Source organism: Styela clava, chromosome 12 (assembly GCF_964204865.1).
Source record: "Styela clava chromosome 12, kaStyClav1.hap1.2, whole genome shotgun sequence".
NCBI classification, from domain to species: domain Eukaryota; kingdom Metazoa; phylum Chordata; class Ascidiacea; order Stolidobranchia; family Styelidae; genus Styela; species Styela clava.
Window position 1 is genome coordinate 9,607,529 of NC_135261.1, and position 20,811 is coordinate 9,628,339.

Sequence of the window (20,811 nt, forward strand, 5' to 3'; positions counted from 1 at the left end):
ATAATAAAAACTGAAACAAGAGAGCTATGCTCAAATATATGAACACGTCACAAGGTCGCTATTTTTTCTTCTGACACATAAAAAACGAATCTTTTAAAGTCCACAGAATTTTTTTAATTAAGTAAAAGTAAAAGCCTTCTGACGTGAAAAATCAATCTTTAACCACTGAAAATTTCAAAGCAAATTGGTCCAGTATTCGAAGAGAAGAGCGATTTTATCATGACGAAGGAGACAAAAAAAAAAACAAGAACAACAACATAATATTGCAACAATCGTTATGTACACTGACGTGTCCAATAAATTCAAATTTTTCTACAGACGTCAACAAGAGAGATTTGTCCAAATATATATTTACACACACGAAAGTCGAGCATCGGTAGGTAGTAGGTACCCTTAATAACCTATTAGCTGGGCACCTGAAAAAGTCGATAAACAAGCATGACGAAGCAGAAAAAAGTGATGGAATTAAAATTCTCTATCTTTCTTAAAAAAATGTACCCATTATTGCATTATGCCATTTCTCCCATCCTGTTTCTATGCCATTTCTCCTTACCTGTATCAAACATGTTTGTGTCATTTTCTATTTAACTGATTGGAGCATTTGGTTGTATTAACATATTTTCCAGGAGTTGGACTTACTTTAGATTAAATGTGTTCATGCTAAATGTGTTCATGTTAGAGTAAATGCTCAATTTGTAAACATTGAATTTATACAAAGACACTCAAGTTGGTGATCTGTAAAGAATCTGCTTATCAGTCTTCTCAACACCTATAAATTAAACAGCAAGATTTTGGATGAGATATCGGGTGCAACAGGAAAAAAATATAGCCTTCATTTTTGGCTTCAGCCATTGCACAAGTACTGTAAATGGAATATGAATAAATCCATTAGTTGAATCCCATTTTTTCTCAACAACGACAAAAACAACTATAATTCAAATTTTTTTATGGTCAAAATTTACTTTTTACGGAGCCGACAGCTGCAGTAGAAGTCAAATTTTGGTTATTTGAAAAGGTGCTGTCAGCACCAGGACGGGAGTCATCGTGGGGTTTGTTTTTGGATGACTCGGATTTAGTAGTAAATAAAAATAAGGCAATGGTTAGTGTTCGAAGCGAGTAGCAGGATGCGCCAATTACCGGAACTGAAACCCCTTACAAATAATTGTCACATTAAAAAATCTTCAGCAATTGAAGTGCATAAAATACAAGAGAGCTACGCACAAATATATGAACACGTAAATTCGGAAGACGTCGTAGCACTCAAAAAAACGAATTCGATGCAGCTCACCGAAATATTTGAAATAAATAAAAGTAATAGCCTTCTAGGGAAAAATTCCATCTTCAACCACTGAAAATTTCAAAGCAAATGGCCCAGTAATCAATGAGAAAAGCGATATCAAGAAGAAATCGAATAATAAGAAGAAGAGTGCCAGCATAAAATGCAAAGCGATCGTTATGTCCACTTACGTGTCCAATAATAGAAAATAACTAAATATAATAAACAAAAGAGCGATTAGCGTAGCGTCGCATCAAATTGGTGTGTCGTCATGCTTGGCGGATTAAAAATCGTGTTTCTATTAAAAATAAAAATATAACGAAATTTTGGAGAAATATCAGACCTCATAGGATTCATAAAACGATGCCTTTAGTTTTTCGTCTAATCGATTTTGCGCCACTACTACCTGTCATATTTTATGTTGAAGTTTACACAGAACACGATGCGGTTATGTTAATTGCAAAAAGGACTCAGTCGGTCGCATTGAAAAATTAGTAGTTATATAATAAACAAAAGACTGAATGTAACCGAATGAGGAAAATGACAGAAACTAACGTTTAGTTTTGAGGTAATCGTGACAATAAGGCAAGTTCGTAACAGGATTTACATATTTACCCCTATCAGTCAGTCGAGCGTACTGCCGTACGTTGTTCTTTCATGTAGCCTTCGCAGATTGGGGATTTCCACGTAGATAAGTTGTGATATCAACAAGTAGATCACAATGCTATTTTAAAAAAATAATAAATATATAACAGATCGTTGTACGATCTGAAATTTATGTTGTCAGGCTAGTTACTTTTTTTGAGTTACTCGAACCTACGTTTTTATTTATATATGAATTTTGGGTAATATAATTTACGTAGCAGCGTAATCGAAAATATATATATTTGACAGTGAGGGTTCCGAGTCGTAATCGTATTATAGCCCTATGGTCTATACCGACCGGCCCTTCATTTGTAACTAATAACCGACTGGTGCTGGTAAACGGTGAGGTGATCAGTCCGTCATTCAATGTATTCGTTATAAACACTTTATTTTTGTTTTCAATAAATAAGACAATTCCATCCTACTATATGTTGAACTATTGGTAGAGGCGCTCATGTTGCCCGTTCCAATATTTTCATGAAAACGTATTAATCACGTCGAACACAAATATAGGATTGGATAGGATTTACATATTTATCCCGGGGGAGAGGAAAGCCGATAAGACGGCTTATCCATATGGCGAACCACGGCCTCTCGTCCGGTTACCATTCCAAGTCGGGTATGGGATTAGTTATATTGTTTTTTTTTTCGGAAGCATGGACTTGGTGGTGGAGGAAGCCGTAACCGACCAGCGGTTACGCGAACCACCCAACGACGGCGAGGAGTCCAGCAATCCTCTCGCACATAACCATCCCCGCATGGGATTCGAACCTGCGAACCCAAGCAGAGTAATTAGAGGTGCGGTGGCGAGCGTATTCCTAACGCTTAGCCCGTTGAGCCACACCACCAAATCGTTTTTCATATGCTGCACGGGTCAAGCATTTATGGGGCTATAATTCGTCAAGCGACACTAGGTAAACATTATTTCATTGAAGTCCTTATCATATCTTTTTGTCGACATTCTTACAAACATCATGTGACATTATGCTCTGTAAAAATTCTAGCTATACGCGAATGTGTATACGAGAAGCGAAATGATATTTTTTCATTTGAAGCTCTGTCACGGTGTAATTTCAAAAAATATTTAGATTTCTGAAATATAAATATTTATTACAATTGAGAGTCCAAATTTCTGACCCAACTACCTATTCATTAGTATTGCGGGCCATATCTATATTATAGATACCCCGAATTGGATCATTGTAGGAGCAGGCTACACGCGTCAAACATTAGCCAGCACGATATATATACTTGGAAACAACCAGCAATATTTTTAAATTTAGAAGTATCGGTCTCCGGTGTTTTCATTCAGCTTGGGTTAGTGAAAAAGATCGAATATGGCCCGATCGCTCAATTTTAGGTTACCATTTACGACGTTTCCCCGGGGAGGATATGTCAATGTTTAATGTTGTACAATCCGATTATATACCACGAAAAGCAATTAACTTTATGCGAGGTTTTAATTACTTTACCGAGAAACCGACGCTCAATAAATATATATGGTCATGTGTATTCAATGCTAGTTTCACTTTGCCGTATTGTTGCTCAACTACCATTAGCTAGATGTGGGACTTTGATGTGTTTGACTGCTTTAGGTTTGTGGATGTGAAATTATCGGGTATTTTCATCAGACAATGAAGCTGAAGCATATTCGTTTTGTCGTCTAAACTCTAAATTAAATTGAAAAATCAGATACGTAACAACACAATTCGCAATTGTTGGGCTCAACCTAATATTGTCAAATATGTACGAGGATTAGAATAACGACAAGACAGTGCCGTTAGTTACTGAGCACGAGGCTGTGAAGTTTCAGATAAAAATCATTCTTGTTTTAACTGCCGGTGTTAGGTAAAGGGTATTAAAATAACTGAGATGAGCATAGCCCCAACAATCTGAAGTTGAGGTAGAAATCTATAAAACAGGAACGTACCCGTATAGCCTAGGCCCTATCCTAACAATCCGTAGCCTTTTACGACGATGGGGATGGTTGGGAGAAATTGTTTCAAACTTATTTTAAACCTGATTTCTCAACACAAACTTCCTCTTCACAGACGTATATTTCCACTCACCTTAGTAGTTGCTAAATATAACACAGGTCTTGAAACATGTAAGGTAATGTGTGTATATCATGTAAACTATAAAGTACGACGTGTAATGATATCAGTTACCCATATTATAGTATGGTAATATAAACTCTTCCTCTATTTTATGTGGGGTTCACCAAATGGGAATCGTTGATAACTCGATACTACAGAATCGTTTTAGACATAGCATTCCAGCCAACAATTCGGAGTTCATTTTAAATTAATTCTATAGATGAGGAACTGTAAGAAGACTTGGAATATAATACAGTATATAGAAATTGTTAAGACACAAAATATAGTCGTTTTTCTACGGTTTCGGTAATGTATTTCGGCCTAAAAAGCAAACGATAACTTTAGCTAAATTATGTAGTTGGCTTCTGACGAGTTGTGTATGCGATACTAAAAATAGAACTGATGATAATCACTCAGTATTGGTTATATTCGTATTTGAAAAGCAACAGCTTAAAGGACAAGTTTGAATGAATAATTAAATTCCAGACAATACTAAGCTTTCTAAACACGAGCCGAAACAACCTTTGTGCCTTTGATCGAAGGACTTGCTATCATATATATTTTGAAATTATTACTCGGCAGAAAATAACTATCTATAATATTATGAGCTCGTTTAATGTTTTGTTATGTAATTAACATATGATCCTATTTTCAATTTGTAGGATTTTATTTGATATTGTTAAGCTTACTAATATAATGCAAACATGAGTACTCAAGCTAGGAAGCATAGCGTCAGAATCTATCACCGAGGATGGATGAACGTTAAACAGGGACATGTTAGTAAAATTTACATTATTTTTTATGCAAACTTCACTACTTTTTGAAATTTGTTGACTATGTTGACATAAAAGTATCAGTTTCCGAAAATTTATTGTTTTGTTCAAGCTTAGTATTTCACTCAAAGAGTGTGAAAATTGGGTAAAATATACCAAAATTACAAGCGCATCCAGGAATCCTTTTCAGAATCCCCTACTTTTTGACAACTGCTTAAAAGATTTTTTTCAGAGTAAAAGTAAAATTTCCTAACGAGAAAAAAATTAAAACCAATATTTAGTGCAAGGTGTAATATTATAAGAATGTTAAAAGATACAGTCAAGGCACATTCGTACCAATCAAGTATGACTCGTGGAAAAGTCAAGCTTTCAATTGCGTTCCATGTACGGTTTCGCGCTTATAGTCATCGCTGTGTTTTAAACTTTAACAGTCGATTAATGTTTAACATTGAAAGTCGTGCTTCATTGCAAAACACTTTCATTATCTGCACGTCGTCAAAAGAAACAAATATGTCACCCTTTGTGTAGCGAAATACTTCATTTCATGGTTGCCAGTTTTCAAATGTACTTTCAGCTCTGATGCGTATGAAATGATTAGTTGTGTGAAAGGTTTGATACTTTAGGCGTAACGCTATAAAAATATAAGCCATTTCTCCTTTTTCGAAACTAATGGGCAAACCGATTTTATTTTTAAGTAGTTGGATGTAAAAAAAATCTGCAGATGATTATTGCTTTTATTTTTTAGGCCTACGGCGCCCGACACTTCGCCCAAAATTTAGCTGTTTTATTTGAATTCATGGTAAAAGTATCTTAATATTCGACTTTTGTGTCCATAAATCTTCAGGATTTTTTGTTTTATTTGTTGGTATTCTAGAATTTCCACTACAAGGTGTACTACTGGAACGATATTTCCCCAACGTTTTTGCTTGTTTTATTTAAATGTATGGAACACTGTTTCAACATTTGACCTTTATGTCCATTATTTTGAGCATTGGTATCAGGTTATTGTGAATTACTTACCACTGTTACTTCTCAACAAATCATGGATAAAAACCTAGGCGAAACAGTATGTATTTTACCCATAGAGCCCAAACAATAATAATGGCTTAAAATTTTGTCCTGGTCACCTTCAAAAATCATCGGAATCATCATTTGCGATTATCGTCCGTGACGTCACGCATCAGAGAGCTCATTTTCACTTTCGGTGCTTTTCCACTCGCACTGGGGAAGTTTGAGGATCCGATTTCAGTTGAATATACGGTACTAAAATATCAATTTTCCATAATAGAATATTATTGAAATTGATAGAATACCTATATACTTTATGTTTCCATGTTTTCCCTCGTTCTCACTCTCAACAATGCACCGAAACGGTTCACTTACTGTCAAATTTAGGTTAAATGATGGCTAAATGAATTATAATGTATGCGGTTGCGCAATGGTGTTTGAGATTAGGTCAACTTGTGATCAATTGTTCAGACGAGTATTGCGTTAGCCCGTTCATGCATTTCACTAAACTAAAGAGTTGTAAAATGCGTATCTCGCATTCTTCATTTTTTAACCCTTCCAATATTTAATCCATAATTCTTTCCCCTCAATATTACCTGATGATATATTGCGATAATCACGAAAGTGTTTCATGATAACAATGTCTGATAGCAGATCTCTGAAATTAATTCAGTAATCCAATTTGCATCTGAGAATTGAACATAATTTTAGTTCATTCGTCGCTAATCAGAATAATTGCTAAACGCATTGCGATGGAGCAGATTGTATTAAAGGGATGGCGTCTTATCCGCTATAAATGCAATGGCCATTCCTTGTGCGAAATTTGATAATTTATTTCAATATTTGGCATCGTGTTAATAATTTACTGAATATACTATACTGCCAATATTAATATAACTACGCGATCAGCATTAGCCATATCGATTTATACATACGGTATATATTAAACAAGGTGACTCCACGTTCAATAAATCTTATACGACTCGGTACCGCCATTCACGGACCCAAATCTACTTCTTGTATTGTTTGTCTCCCATGATATATTACAATCGAATAGACGTCAAATTGATAAACTACAAATAAGTGGAATGTCTGTTATGCATATTCATATCTTGAAGCGTTACAAAACAACACAACCCTTTTGTATCTGCCCTGAATGTAACTCGTTCGTATATAACGCGAAATGGTAGATCGTGATTCGTGGAAAACCATGTACAGACATGTAATCGGTACGTAAACTTGGTTCAAGGGAGTTTACAAATTAGATTTTAGCAACTTTGCCGGTAGCTGCCACTGCTAATTGAATGAAATTTGAAAGTAGGCGCTCCAAAAGTGTATGTACCAATATGTAGGTGACTAATTTTATTCGTCTATTTTACATCAAGTTGTGTAAAGGGACTGAAACCTATGGGCAGGAGGTATATTCACTTGGCTAACACAGACAGTCCCCGAACTTGTAATAGAACTAAAATAAGAGAAATCGGAAATCTTCACCCTAACGTGGTACACAACACACACTACGGGACTACCCCAAAATATTTACCAGATTTGTAATGAACTCCAAGCTCTTTATCGAATCCACAACTTCAAATAATCAAGTGATTTTTTCAAAAATCACGTTATTCTGCGGGCCTAGAAAAATTATTGAAATCAGCAAAATATATGGTTAGTTATGAGTGAATGTTTTGACAATTAAGGCTGGAATTGTCTTGTGTATCTCTAGCTGCTTCAACCAAAGCTGTGAAAGAACATTGACACCCATATCATGAACTTTCTCGACCCCGTTTTGCATTCCTTTTGTTCGTATTTATCAAAATCACGGGATTTCAGCATAAAATCGTGATGTGTTATATTAAAATAGAATTGACTTTAGAGAATGTAACATACAGCATCGCGTGAGCCGTATTATAAAATTAACACTATTTGTTTGTGGTCGCAGTACTCGGTTCTATTTGTCCCGTATTCTGATCTATGTATTGTACTATAACACCTACAATTAGAAATATATATCTCATAAACTACATAGCAGGAAATATATTATTTTGTGTTGTAAAATGAATGACCTTTAAGGGACATTTTACAGTTCAGTTCAAGGTTTTCTGAACGACTATTTGTTTTGTTTTCAGACATACTGTCGACTGTATGCACAGCTTATGTCCGGAAAAGAACTCCGATTTTACCAGAATGAAACAAGAACTGGACCTGGGGCTGTTTCAAACGTGAGTATTCCATCTTCTACGACATTGCTTTTCAATCGGGGTTCCGTCAATTCAGTCCAGGGTACCGCTACTTTAAGTATAATCGTTGATTAAATACTGTGTATTGGGTTAGCCACTATTATTAAACTTTCTGCACTCCAAAGATCATTTTGTTTTGTCAGTATTATATTTGCTTTTATATAAATTTACAGTTTAAATAATTCTGACGATAAAAATTAATTAGGCCTTTACACAAAGGTTTATCTGGCGCAGTGGTACTGGTAGGCAAACTGTGGCCCTCTAATAAATTTCAATTATGGGCAGAGATACACAAAAAAGTACTACAAATCCAAATATTTTGTTAAATGTTTTTTGTTCATATATCAAACTATCATACATTACGTTCATTACTTATCGATTTTAATCGGTAAGTATGTTGATAGGTATTTGTCTGTCTGTTAGATGCACGCGATATCTCACGAAAGCGAGATTGAATCTGAGTTATTAATTAATTAGTGATGGGACACAAGGTGTCACTATCGAGTAAGAGCGCTGTTTTGGGGGATCCTGTAACTTTCGATCGATAAGTCGTCGGTCTCTGACCGATATTCTCGTTTTAAGTTTATTTCATTTTTCATTTACAGTTCCGGCAGTGCAACTATTTTAGTATGTTCATTCTTGCGTATACGGTTATTTCATTACATTACACCATCAAAATTGGACAAGCTAACGGACGTGTACCGTTACGTTCGGTTGTTCAATCTTTGTACCGCCATGTGTACCGGTACGTTTCACTGGTTTTAATTACAATTTCAATGTCCCTTAATGAAGTTTATTGCGTGGTTAAATTTGAAATACCAACGCAATTGAAACCTTTTTCATTATACTATTTGGGCCCCACTTAAAAAAATTTGGCAACTACTGCCCTAGCCTAGGAATGTATCATTGGGCTTCCGCTACACCAAAAGGTTGGAAAAGCAATGTTTTACTACTTTGATTGGCGCAGTGGGTTAAATATCTCGGGTTCAAACCCAAGTCCACCACCTTACTCTGGTTTCACAAGAATCACAGCTTTTTACATATCGGTGGGTGCATTTACGGAGCTTTATTCGGGGTGAAATCGTGAAAACATCGAATAAAAATGAGAATTTGGAATGAGCTTTCTAAACTTTAATAAGAATTACTCTAATTCTAGGAGTATTTCAACTTTCATATGAGCGTTTTATACAGTTTTATAAGTTTGATATCTGACTTCGGATGCCAATAAGTCAATTGTTCATGTCAAACCTCATTTAGGTCATGGTACGCGATTCGATTGCCGCTAATCGATGCAAATTATTGCAAGCATAGTTTATGGAAAACGCAGAATATTAACTTGAATAAATCCAAACGTATAATAATGTTTTAAATTACATATTTCGTTGAATTTTTTAATAGAGGTGTCAATTCTTCCGAATCACCTATAAAAAATGTGAATTCAAGTAAACAGTTTTCTTTTTCTTTTTAGTGTCAATTTCAAGTTGATCTCAGATATTTGACTGACGTTGATATGAGGAGCGATCGAAGAGCAGCAAATGCAGAATATCTCATAATACTCAAGTTCAAGTAAAATTTCGAATATTAGAAATTTCATTTTTGTGGTAGATTTGAATCATTGCAATAAAAAAAATTTATATAACAGATGACATTTTAAACAATTTTCTCCGCGAGATTATCAATCAAATTCATTCCCTTTTTCTTAACCACAGGCATCAACCTGAAATCAAAATGCGGTTTCAATATTTTGATGACAGAGCCGTTTGGGAAAGATATATTCGCGCTGCTGGTTTGGTAAGTTATTCAATACATTAGAAGGGCTATCGTGCAAGTCAAGAAGTATAAAAATTCAAAAAAGTGATTTTTTTCTTATATTTCTGAAACTAATAATAACATATAACATAATTTATGATAATTCAGAGTAAACTTCCACAGAAGACGGAAAATTTACTTCCGGGACAAATACACGAAATAAAAGATATTATTGAAAATGTAAGTCAAAATCATAGTACAGGAATAATCAGCTAGCGGACCGTGGCCCTAATTCAACCCTTTTGAGTATTGGATTCGGACCGTGTCTGTTTCTTTATTTTGATCTATCTTTTGATCATATAGGCATTTAAAAATATATACCAAGAGAATCAAGGCGGCAATACAATTCGGCAACACTGTCATGATTACTGTATTATGCTGGACATGGAACTGCAATGTGCGTTGAGCTTGTCCGATGAGAATCATTGTCGACTTTTTGCGGTTGCATAGTTTTTAACAAACTGTTTTCTGTTGATTGGTCTTTAATTAGGCGACATATATGTGAAATACCGGAATCCGGTAATTTTTAGGTTTTATAAACTCAGTAACTGACATACATTCTGCGTTATTAATTTTAGCCACAGTTCTAATCATGGAAACATGAAACTAATCACCTGGCCACCCCTGGACCTTGATACGGGAATATTAATTCTGATTGGCACAAGTATCAATTAAAAGCCCATTTCGAAAATTCTAGGAAGAAAACACCGAAAAGCAACGATTGGAACAGGAAAGGCAAGAAAACCAGCGAAGACAGACGACAGAAGGAAATGGAAGTCAAACACCCGATTATACCCCGATGGATCCCGTAAACGGGGTAAATATACAGAAATGTTTTGATACGATAAGTAAAGCTAATACACGCGATTTCCACATCATTACCAAAGTGCAAGGATAAACATGAAGTAACTTCAAATAAACAAAGATGATTTAAAAAAAATGGCGATGTATACAATTCAAACAGTTATTCACACAAACTTAATCAGCTTTTTAATACACATTCAGTCGATTTAGTAAGCATTAGCTCTGATATACTGACTATCTTATATTTTAAACCAAACACTATTGTAACACTATTCGTCTCAACAGCTCTTTCTAGAGCAAAATTGTGAAACACTTGATAAAATATGTATATATGTAAGCTTGTAAGGCCTTGTTTGGAGACAAAAATTTACCTCTGTTACTAAAATAATTTTTAAGCTTCGGTACGAACAGATCACGAGAAAAGCAGGTCTCAAACACATTTGATGTAGAATTATTACAAAAGTTGTCACACAACCTTCCAATATTAGACGTTTTATTTTAATATATCTATCTATTTTCTTTTGCAGCTTATCGGAGAAGAAACATATCCGTGAGTATTTGATCTTTAGATTATTTTGTTACTATGCGATATATAGTCAGTCAAATTTACTTCTTAGGGCTTTGCCTGCAATATGTGGACTAATATGAATAAAACAGCTTAATACTAATATATGCATGTCTAAATTTAAAATATTGGATTAACTGGCAGATCGAAAAACTTGAAGAAAATGAACATGTTTGTTTATATAAATGGGATCTAGTGTTACCCTGCTAATACAGTTGATTTGTCACAGCTGAATCACAATGACTTTCATTTTTGCCATTTGTTTACATTTTCTGCTCTCAAACATCTAAAATATTTTCTCTGGATCCGTGGGTAACCAGTGGACTATGGGTTGTTAACCACTGTTCCAAGAATTTGTATAAACTATATTTCGTAACAGGTTGGGTTGTAATTGTAACCCTTTTTACGTTATTATTGACAGATGGTATTATCCAAATATCTACGCTCGACATGATGCTGAGCAAATATTGAACGAAAATACTGGTGCTGGAAACATGCTGATTCGTCGACGACAACTTGATAATACTGCAGATGAATACGATTTTGCAATCTCGACTAAAACTGTTGCTGACAGTAACCCGTGAGATTTTTGATTGTACCGACTGATTGTACCGATAAGACCACGTCCAACTGTGATAAAGAATACTTAAGTTTTTGTGCGGTTTTCTTATCAGATATATAAACATAATAAATCAATCGAGCTACCGGAGATTAAATAAACGTTCTGCTTCGGAGAAAATAATGGATTTTGTCGTTAATGAAAAATGACTTACTCATTTCGACAAGAGAAGAATTTGCTAACTATAATTGTCAAGAAAAAACTGACGCCACATTATTCAATTATAATTTTTTCCCTTACAGATTCAAACATTTCAAGGTGAAATACAATCGCCAACTCGGTGAATATCAGATACAGCTAGTAAATGAAAAACATCCAAGACTGGACTCACTTGAGTCTATGATTGCTTATTTCGAAACTAGAAGTAATAATAAATATCGTCGTCTCTCTGTCGCCATTGAAACACCCTCGCATTTATATGAACAACGACTCTTTCCAGGTAAGATTGATTGAACGCTTACTCTAAGGAGGTATAGTTTATGACTGGAGAATCAGCGTCACAAAAATGCATCGCATGTCCTTCTTGCGCCACTTGTATTATAGCCCCCATACCTCGTACGCTAAACTACTTGCCGAAAGTTCTATAGAACAGTGGTACATATGGCACAAGTGGTATGAATGTGAAAAATATAGAAAAAGTTTCGCACAAATGTTATACGACATTTTGAGACACCGATGTAATCATAAGATGAGTGCCCAAAGCAGAATCAAAATAACCAAGAACCAGTTGAAGTCGCTAACTTATATTGATTAACACGAGACTCAAAGTTATTTCAATTTAATCAGAGAAAATGTAATGAAATGTACAAAAAAAATTTCATCAGTCCGTTATACTATCTGTAGAAGGAGCAAATAAAATCAAATTTCGTTAACGATTCTCACAATAAGTTTATAAGTTTTCCTCAGGAAAATTCACATTTAAAATGTGTTTTTATTACAGGACCGAATACCCCGATTTACGAAAATGAACTACCGGGACGTCCGCGCCACTTTTCGTATGAGAATAATGGAAGAAGATATTGATTTTTTTCATTATTTTATTTGTACAGTTGATTTTTTGTTTCTATTTTGATTAATTTTTGAATCATATCCCTATAAAACTTATAAAAGAAAAAGGGCAATACCATCGAGCAATACCACATGTCACAAGTTATTGCAAACGAAATATACATATGGATCGCTTTGTTATTATGTTGTTGTTGTTCTTGTTAATAGCTTCTTCTTGTTTATCGAAAGGAGGTATAAGGTACTAAGTTTTTGGAAATATCGAATATTACCGGATCGACATAATATTTGATGAAGAGGAATATTTCTTTCAAAAATCTTACTGATTTTTCAGTACTTTCTGAAGCAAATATTTACATTGGCAGTCATGAACCACACTCATACCTCGTTATAGTAAAACAGTGGGTTATCCCCATAGAAAAAAGTGGGAGAGGATAAAATGTAATTTTATAATCTAATTATATTATAGTCTTTTTTCATAAATATTGTGATCACCCTTAGAACGATGCATTGTTGAAACTCGCTGATTTGAAAATAAGCTAATAATGATGGAGTATTTACACACGCTGTCAAATGAAAAATATTTGTTCTAAACAGGGTCCTTGAATTGACAGCAAAAATTTAGAAATTTGCTGCAGATTTTCACTTGTATATATTTACCCTCGGTAGAGCAAAGATGACTCTGTAATCCATTAAAAGCCTAAATTTGAAATCTCAAATATGCTGTTTTACTTAATTTATATTTGCTGTATTTGGATTTCTATTTTTCCCGATTTACACCGGATCCACTGAAACTTTGTTTCATATTTTCATTTTGCCTCGATTATAGTTCATCGAAATATACCCATATTCGTACACTTTTTGTGAAGTGGTATTTTCATGTGGTATATATATTCATAAATATACATTTCCCGAGATCATAGAAACAAAGCCGACTTCTATACTTCAAACCTATACGGGACACGTCATGAAATTTACATGAAATAGCAGATAGGAGTGGTCGCGTATTGGAAAAGCGTAATGTTCAAGAAAAATTTAGAAGTCTCTAGCTAGAATATCACCTTCTAGAATAGTACGAGTAAACCGCAATTAACATTACATAACAGCTGAATAGAAGACATGCGCACTGTTACGTCATAACCGATAATGAGATTTGAATCTCGCTCACGAATTTCAGGAACGTGTCTCATCGAACGCCCTGAATCCAGCCACTGGATTAGGGACCCAAGTAGTGTTTTTTTTACTAAGTGTTGGAAATTTTCACGGTCTTTTAAAGCTCAGAGCGTGCTTATACTGAAAAAAGTCTGCTATGGGTCAGTAAGGATAGATACTTGCGGTTTTACGTGAGCTGTTCAAAAGCTACAGTGCTGACACGTTGCAAACAGGTTTAATCTCAGCGGTATCCATACACAGTTCAATTGCGCTTGCTTCAACCATGAAGACTGTCTGGGGAAGACGAACCATATTTACTGCAATCAGAACGTACTAATACAGAGAAATGTAAAGAACCGCCGGATGGAATCTCTTCGTGTCGGATGGCCTATTCCCTATTTGGACGCAGATTTTCCCCCGCAAAACCAGAACAAGAAGCTATATCTTCCATGGAATTTGGCTATGTGCAGCAGTCTCGCAATGTTACAACAAAAAACTGTGCAACCAGTTGTCCAAGGAAATTATACCAAAAGAGACCAACATTACAATATTGTATTACAAGAAAAGTTTTCAACAATACGAGTGATATGGTTCAAATTACAATTGTAGATGGAACACTTTGATATAGCTATGCTTGAAGTATTACATTCGTTTTAATTTAACCCCTGAAGTCCATTACAACCTTTTTATCTTGGATTCGTTTTTCATTTCTTAGTAAGCTTTGCCTTATTTTCATTCCTTCGTTTCTTGGGATAAGGTCGTCCGCGCAATGCTGATTTTAAGAAACGAACGTTACTTGGTACATCGTTTCGAGTTTGGCTTCTTGAAGCATTTTTTGTCTAGTTTTTTATTTAGATCCACTATAAGAGTTGGCCAGAAAGGCTGGCATTTGGTAAGAAAAGGCCTCTTGGAGCATTTCTTTGGAATTCTCACTGGTGGTTTGGTGGTTGGTGGCTCAGATGGACCAACGACAACATCTGAATTATGAACAAGATTGAAATATTTTAACGCGAGTAATTTCTTCGTGCATCCTATTCGAGACATTATGTTCAGCAAAAGATTCAATTTTATAAAATTATTATATATTATAAACTATTTATATTATTCAATTATCTGTAACAAAAAAACAGCCACAAGGATTAAGATCTGATAACACTCAATGGTTTAAAACAAGGGTGTACAACCTGCGACCCGCAAAGAAAAATTGTGCGGCCCGCAGAGAAGTGCCAATTTCGAATGATGTGCGCCCGCAAAACGAGTTTTTAATTGGGTATAATCTGGTTTGTGCGAGTGATTACAATCCCTTTGCGACTTACATTGTTAGCAATTTTTTTTTTATCTATGTATATGACGTTACAATGCCCTAACAGCTATCTTGTGCGAAGTGAACAACGCATGTCAAAGGATCAATAACCAAATTTTTTTTTGTTTTTGCAACTACTATAAAGCCTATGTTGAAAAAAGATGTGGCCCACGGTTTTACCCAGTTATTTGTACCTGGCCTTCATGTATTAAAGGTTGCACACCCCTGGTTTAAAACATAATCATTTTTATACAGACTTGTAAAATAACCCTCACTCACAGTTATCGGCATTTTCGCAGTCACTTTCATCTGAACCATCGGCACAATTTGGAAAATTGTCACAAACAAATGTTTTGCTCACGCATCTCAATCCGTCCAAACATTCAAAATCCGACTCGGGACATAATCCGAATTTAGGAGGTTCGGTGGTTGCAACGGGCTGAAATATTCAAATTCAGTGAGTTAAAAAGCGAGCGATTTATCTAAGCTCTTACAGGGTTCAGCATATTAACGGCGTGAATTTGAGGACCATATCGGATACTCGACGATTGACTTAAGTCTTCAAAAAATGTCAAGCCGATAAAATTAGTTCATTCGTCGCTCTATTGTCTGCTTACTCTGCAGTAGGAAGAAAATTCGAGTGGCGCTGTATTAAAAAAAGACTATCGAAAACTGGCCTCCCTGGTCTTGTTGGACTACGTAGAGCAAGTTAATATCGGCAATGAAAGATAGATCTATTCTACGCTCACTTACACCACACAAATCGAAGGCTTCGTCGCTGGCGTCTGTACAATCATCAAATTTATCACAAACATTCTCCGGTGCAACGCATTCGTTTTTCGTCTTGCAAGCGAATTCTTCGACCGAGCATTTCGAATTACCTGAACATACCATAACATTTATCATCTTCCTGATATGGCCGTTATTCTGTGCAAGTTATTATTAATTAAATATATATCAATAACATTAACCCTGCTTTTGGCCCACCATTTGCGTCCGTAAATTCCTACCACATAAGTTTCAACCTCCCTTCAAACCATAGAAAATGGAAACTATCAGCAATGCTGAATTGTAATTCACAAACACTTACAAACTTCTCTCAATTCATCGGACCCGTCCCAGCAATCTCTAATCCTGTCGCATTTGTATGCTTTCTCTATTTTTTGGCCGTCGTGACATTCCCACATTACAATCTCTTCTGTTGCAAGCACTAAAATTTGAACAAAAAGATTAGGTTTTTGACTTATTGGACACGGAAGTGTACATAACGATCGTTTCAATATTATGTTGTTGTTATTGTTATTCTTCTTCGTCACCATCATTATAAAATCGCCTTAATTTTCGAATACTGGACCAATTGCTTTGAAATTTTCAGTGGTTAAAGTTTAATTTTTTTCCAGAAGGCTATTACTTTTATTTATTCCTAAATTTTCTATGAATGGTATGAGATCTGATATTTCATCCACAATTTCGCTGTACCACTTTTTAATCATGGAAACACGGATTTTAATCCGCCAAGCGTGACGACCGATTCCGAAAATTCTCGCTACTCAAAACTCGAAACTTTCTTGAGGTTACCGGTACCGCAATGCTAAAGGTAAGGTGAAGTACTGCTTCGCTTGCTTTTGATATACTTGTAGGAAGTAGTTGAGTAGTACAGTATAGATCAAAAATCTTTGCGCGTAAGTCGCAAGTGCAATAGCTAAAGACTAAGCCACAGCCCTGTGAGATTGACCACTTCCCAGAGAACTGGCGGGCCGATCTGGACGAAATTTGGTGTGAACCCTGGAAGTGTTACCAAACTAACAAAAAAAAATTCAGAACGATCAGGCAAAGGGATGTGAACCAAAACAGCTTTTTAGTGGCCCGGAATAGGCTATCTGTCAATCAAGCCATCGATCAAGTCACGCTAGAGTGATTTTGGCGTTAAGAGGCCGTTAAATTCCGTCTCGGGGCGGGAAAGCGTTTGCCCGAGTATTGGGAATTTTTCAAGTTGCATTGGGAGGGGACAGTGCCTCCGCCCCCTCAGAGGGGAGAAAACGTGTGAAAAGCCACGCCCACTTTTTACCTAAACCCAAAAAGTCGCTTTTCTCTTTCATTACTGGACCAATTGCTCTCAAATTTTCAGTGCTCAAAGATAAAAAAAATTTTTAGGCAGCTATTACCTTCATTTACTTCAAACGTGTACATATATTTGAGCATAACTCTCTTGTTTACTGATGCCAACACTTTCGCTTGTATTAGGTTAAGTCTCGGGTACAGCCAATCAAATGTGACAGACTAGAATAATTTCGCCGCAATAGCTACTAAAATGTTGGCTGGCCTTTAAGTTAAATTGAGGACGAAATAACACTAACCATCTACTCACCTTGAAAGAAACAGAAGCAGGCAAGAAGGAATAACTTTGAGTAAATCATGGTTTGTATAAATCAAAGTAACAAAACTATAACCCAACTAAAAGTAAACAAACTGAACTCAAGGGAAATATTTGCGAACTTAACACGCAGAGAGTTCTTACCTAACAACGACCAAAATCACAAAGTACTGTACTTCAAATATAAAGGTATAATCAAATAATTATTACATCACAACAGGGCCTGAATCTCTTTATAAGCTCCAAGCATTCCCAACATATTCACAGAGAAGCTTACCCAGGATCCGTCAGTGAAGTCATGTATACGGTCGCGTTATTTCATCGCTCCCTAGATGACTATATTGCCCATGTATTAAGATCGACTTAAGAGGCGAACCACATTTACTGCATTACGGCAATCAGAACGCATTGATATGGGTAACACCACGACCGTCAAATGTAACCTCCAATGAACAGCCCTGAAACGACAAAACTCTTGTTGTAACACGCTGTCAAACTCAAAGAAACCAGGCAAAAATCAACAAAAATTACAATATTGTATTACGATACATGTTTTCGACAACACAAGTAATATGATTCAAATAACAATTGTAGATGGAACAATCAGATTCTAATTCAACTCTTGAAGTCCGTCACAGCCTTTTCGTTTCGGATTTTTTTTGCATTTCTTAGCCAGCTTCGCCTTATTTTTATTCCTTCGTTTCTTGGGAGCAGGTGGTCCGCGTAATGCTAATAAACCAGCGTACTTGATACATCGTTTTGAGTTTGGCTTCTTGATGCATTTTTTGACTAGTTTTTCTTTCAGATTCATTGCAAGAGCTGGCCAGAAAGGCTTGCATTTGGTAAGAAAAGGCTTCTTGTTGCATTTCTTCGAAATGTTGATTGATGGCTTGGTAGTCGGTGACAGAGATGGATCGACGACAACATCTGAAGGAGATTGAAACAAGATTAAAATATTTTTAACGCGAGTAATTCTTTTGCGCAACTGATTTGAGACATTAGGTCGATCAAGCAAAAAATCAAATGTTAAATTTATAAGATCAAATAATTGTTAAATTTAGGTTGAACGTCTATGTACTAATAGACCTCAACTTTATATCCATAACCACTATACATATGTCCATCATCCCTTCATATTGTTAATGCAGAATATATTTGGGTCTTCATACCCAACGAGAGAGCTGTGCTCAAAATATATGGACACAAAAACCATAACGAAATCTTTTACCATTATTTTCCCCAAAATCATACGGTTTTCGTGTCCCATGGGAAATACAAATATGTGCTGTCCCATCCCATGGGACGTTCGATTCCCATGGCCCGGGTAGAATAACACTCGTCGGTTGAAACGGTCCACCTCACTCAATGGTCCAGTTGAACGGCTTTACAAACCCCAATTTAAATTTAACCCGTTGTGAGTATGCAATATAGTACGTGCGAAATATTGTACTAATTGTTATACACCGTGGTGAATTGGGCAAAGTTTTTATTATAAGGAAGATGTAGAGAAATATGTAGAGAATCGCCAAACTTTCACTCACCGATTTCGGCATTCTCGCAGTTGCTTTCATCTGAACCATCAGCACAATCCGGGTGATTGTCACAAACAAATCTTTTGCTCACGCATCTCGATCCGTCCAAACATCCAAAATCCGACTCGGGACATAAACCGTAGTCAGGAGGTTCGGTGGTTGCGACCGGCTGTAATATTCAAATTGAGTCAGTTAGGATGAGCATTTATCCAAGCTTTATACAGGGTTGAACAGTATACGGCGTGAATTTGAGAACCGTATACATGTACAAGATTAATTTGAATGATTTACGTGTAAGACCCATATTAATCTTGCATTCGTCGCCTTATTGCCTGTTTTTTAGACTGTAGTAGGAGGAAACCGCGAATGGCGTGGTATTTAAAAAAAACTAGTGAAAATCGGCTTTCACGCCGACCAAGTTAATAAAGCGTTTAGATAGATCTAGGTCTATTCTATGTTCACTTACAGCGCACAAATCAAAGGCTTCGTCGCTGGCGTCTGTACAATCATCGAATTTATCACAAACATTCTCCGGTGCAACGCATTCGTTTTTCGTCTTGCAAGCGAACTCTTCGGCCGAACAGTTCGAATTACCTAAATAACATAAACATAATATTTATCACCTTTCTGATAAACCGGGAAATATATATATATATATATATATAACCGATTGTTATTATTAATTAGATATTATTAACATCAATCCTGCGTCAGGCCCACCTATTATATTCGTAAATTCCTTCCCCATCAGCTAAAGTACCAATCTATCTTTAGCAGTAGAGCGTGGAAACCATGCTGACTCGTCATCAGCAATACTTACAAACTTCCCTCAATTCATCAGATCCGTCCCAACAATCTGCAACCATGTCGCACAGGTATATTTCTTCAATTTGTTGGCCGTTATGGCAATCCCACAATACAAGCTCTTCTGTTGCAAGCACTAAAGTTTCAAATAAAAGATTAGATTATCTTTTTTTCAACAAACGACGAAAATTATGCGATTGGCTGCGAACCAGGGCTAAGTCTCGGGGACATTCTTCATGCCAAAATCTTTGCTAGCTTACTTGAAATAAAATTTGGTAATAAACTCACCTTCAAAGGTACATAAGCAGACAAATAGGAATATCCTCGTCGAGTAACTCATGGTGCGTACAAATCAAAGAAACAAAACTATAACCTAACTAAAAGTAAACATAAACTGAACACAACTGAAACATCTGCAAACTACTTGCCGAGGAGACGTCTACCGTACCACGACCAAAATTACTCTATTATTAGAAAGGTACTTTCAATATGAAGGTGTAATCAAACAATTATTTCGTCACAACAGGGCCTGAAATAATATAGGATGGTTACTACTGTATTTTCATTCTCTTGCAGAACTCAATTTGATTCCCGACTATAATTTACGGCAAGGCGATTCAAAGCTAAATCAATTTCAGCCGTTGTATCAAAAAAAATTTCCAAGAAGACCTGCTTCACAGCTCATATTTGAACCTATTTGGTCTATAATATTTTCTTTCTTAATTCAACCTCGTGGCCCACATTAGTGTTTGGTTTTGTTGTGCGAATGCTCAACAACGTTGAACCTTAAATATAGCCACGGTGCCTTT

At 35.9% G+C, this 20,811-nt stretch overlaps 3 protein-coding genes across 3 annotated transcripts; 1 reads left to right on the top strand and 2 right to left on the bottom strand.

Annotated features, from left to right (window-relative positions):
• Window positions 1-4,677: 4,677 nt before the first annotated feature.
• LOC120329972 (uncharacterized) lies at window positions 4,678-13,755 on the top strand. The gene is made up of 10 exons (XM_039396779.2): window positions 4,678-4,793; window positions 7,925-8,017; window positions 9,504-9,601; window positions 9,745-9,826; window positions 9,953-10,024; window positions 10,542-10,661; window positions 11,176-11,198; window positions 11,635-11,793; window positions 12,075-12,271; window positions 12,773-13,755. The coding sequence occupies exons 1-10, from the start codon at window positions 4,722-4,724 to the stop codon at window positions 12,853-12,855; spliced, it is 999 nt and encodes a 332-aa protein (XP_039252713.2). The 5' UTR covers window positions 4,678-4,721; the 3' UTR covers window positions 12,856-13,755.
• Window positions 13,756-14,430: 675 nt separating this feature from the next.
• Window positions 14,431-18,069, bottom strand: LOC144430746 (CD320 antigen-like). Its single transcript, XM_078118818.1, has 5 exons — window positions 17,661-18,069; window positions 16,383-16,502; window positions 16,046-16,173; window positions 15,572-15,731; window positions 14,431-14,966 (listed from the first exon to the last, which is right to left on the bottom strand). Exons 1-5 carry the CDS (start codon window positions 17,707-17,709, stop codon window positions 14,782-14,784), a joined length of 642 nt encoding a protein of 213 aa, XP_077974944.1. The 5' UTR covers window positions 17,710-18,069; the 3' UTR covers window positions 14,431-14,781.
• A 114-nt stretch (window positions 18,070-18,183) lies between these two features.
• LOC120329610 (uncharacterized) lies at window positions 18,184-20,451 on the bottom strand. The gene is made up of 5 exons (XM_039396318.2): window positions 20,291-20,451; window positions 20,019-20,138; window positions 19,665-19,792; window positions 19,208-19,367; window positions 18,184-18,593 (listed from the first exon to the last, which is right to left on the bottom strand). Exons 1-5 carry the CDS (start codon window positions 20,340-20,342, stop codon window positions 18,277-18,279), a joined length of 777 nt encoding a protein of 258 aa, XP_039252252.2. The 5' UTR covers window positions 20,343-20,451; the 3' UTR covers window positions 18,184-18,276.
• Between the last annotated feature and the right edge of the window lie 360 nt (window positions 20,452-20,811).

Excerpts from the sequence above, each read along its gene's own strand:
- LOC120329972 (XM_039396779.2), top strand. The coding sequence starts at position 4,722 with ATGAGTACTCAAGCTAGGAAGCATAGCGTCAGAATCTATCACCGAGGA. Across the intron at positions 8,018-9,503 it reads GACCTGGGGCTGTTTCAAAC|TGTCAATTTCAAGTTGATCT; the intron begins GTGAGTATTCCA and ends TTTTCTTTTTAG. Across the intron at positions 9,827-9,952 it reads ATATTCGCGCTGCTGGTTTG|AGTAAACTTCCACAGAAGAC; the intron begins GTAAGTTATTCA and ends ATGATAATTCAG.
- LOC144430746 (XM_078118818.1), bottom strand. The coding sequence starts at position 17,709 with ATGATTTACTCAAAGTTATTCCTTCTTGCCTGCTTCTGTTTCTTTCAA. Across the intron at positions 16,503-17,660 it reads CTGCTTCTGTTTCTTTCAAG|TGCTTGCAACAGAAGAGATT; the intron begins GTGAGTAGATGG and ends TTCAAATTTTAG. Across the intron at positions 15,732-16,045 it reads AAGCCTTCGATTTGTGTGGT|CCCGTTGCAACCACCGAACC; the intron begins GTAAGTGAGCGT and ends TGAATATTTCAG.
- LOC120329610 (XM_039396318.2), bottom strand. The coding sequence starts at position 20,342 with ATGAGTTACTCGACGAGGATATTCCTATTTGTCTGCTTATGTACCTTT. Across the intron at positions 19,793-20,018 it reads TGATGAATTGAGGGAAGTTT|GTAATTCGAACTGTTCGGCC; the intron begins GTAAGTATTGCT and ends TATGTTATTTAG. Across the intron at positions 18,594-19,207 it reads CTGCGAGAATGCCGAAATCG|ATGTTGTCGTCGATCCATCT; the intron begins GTGAGTGAAAGT and ends AATCTCCTTCAG.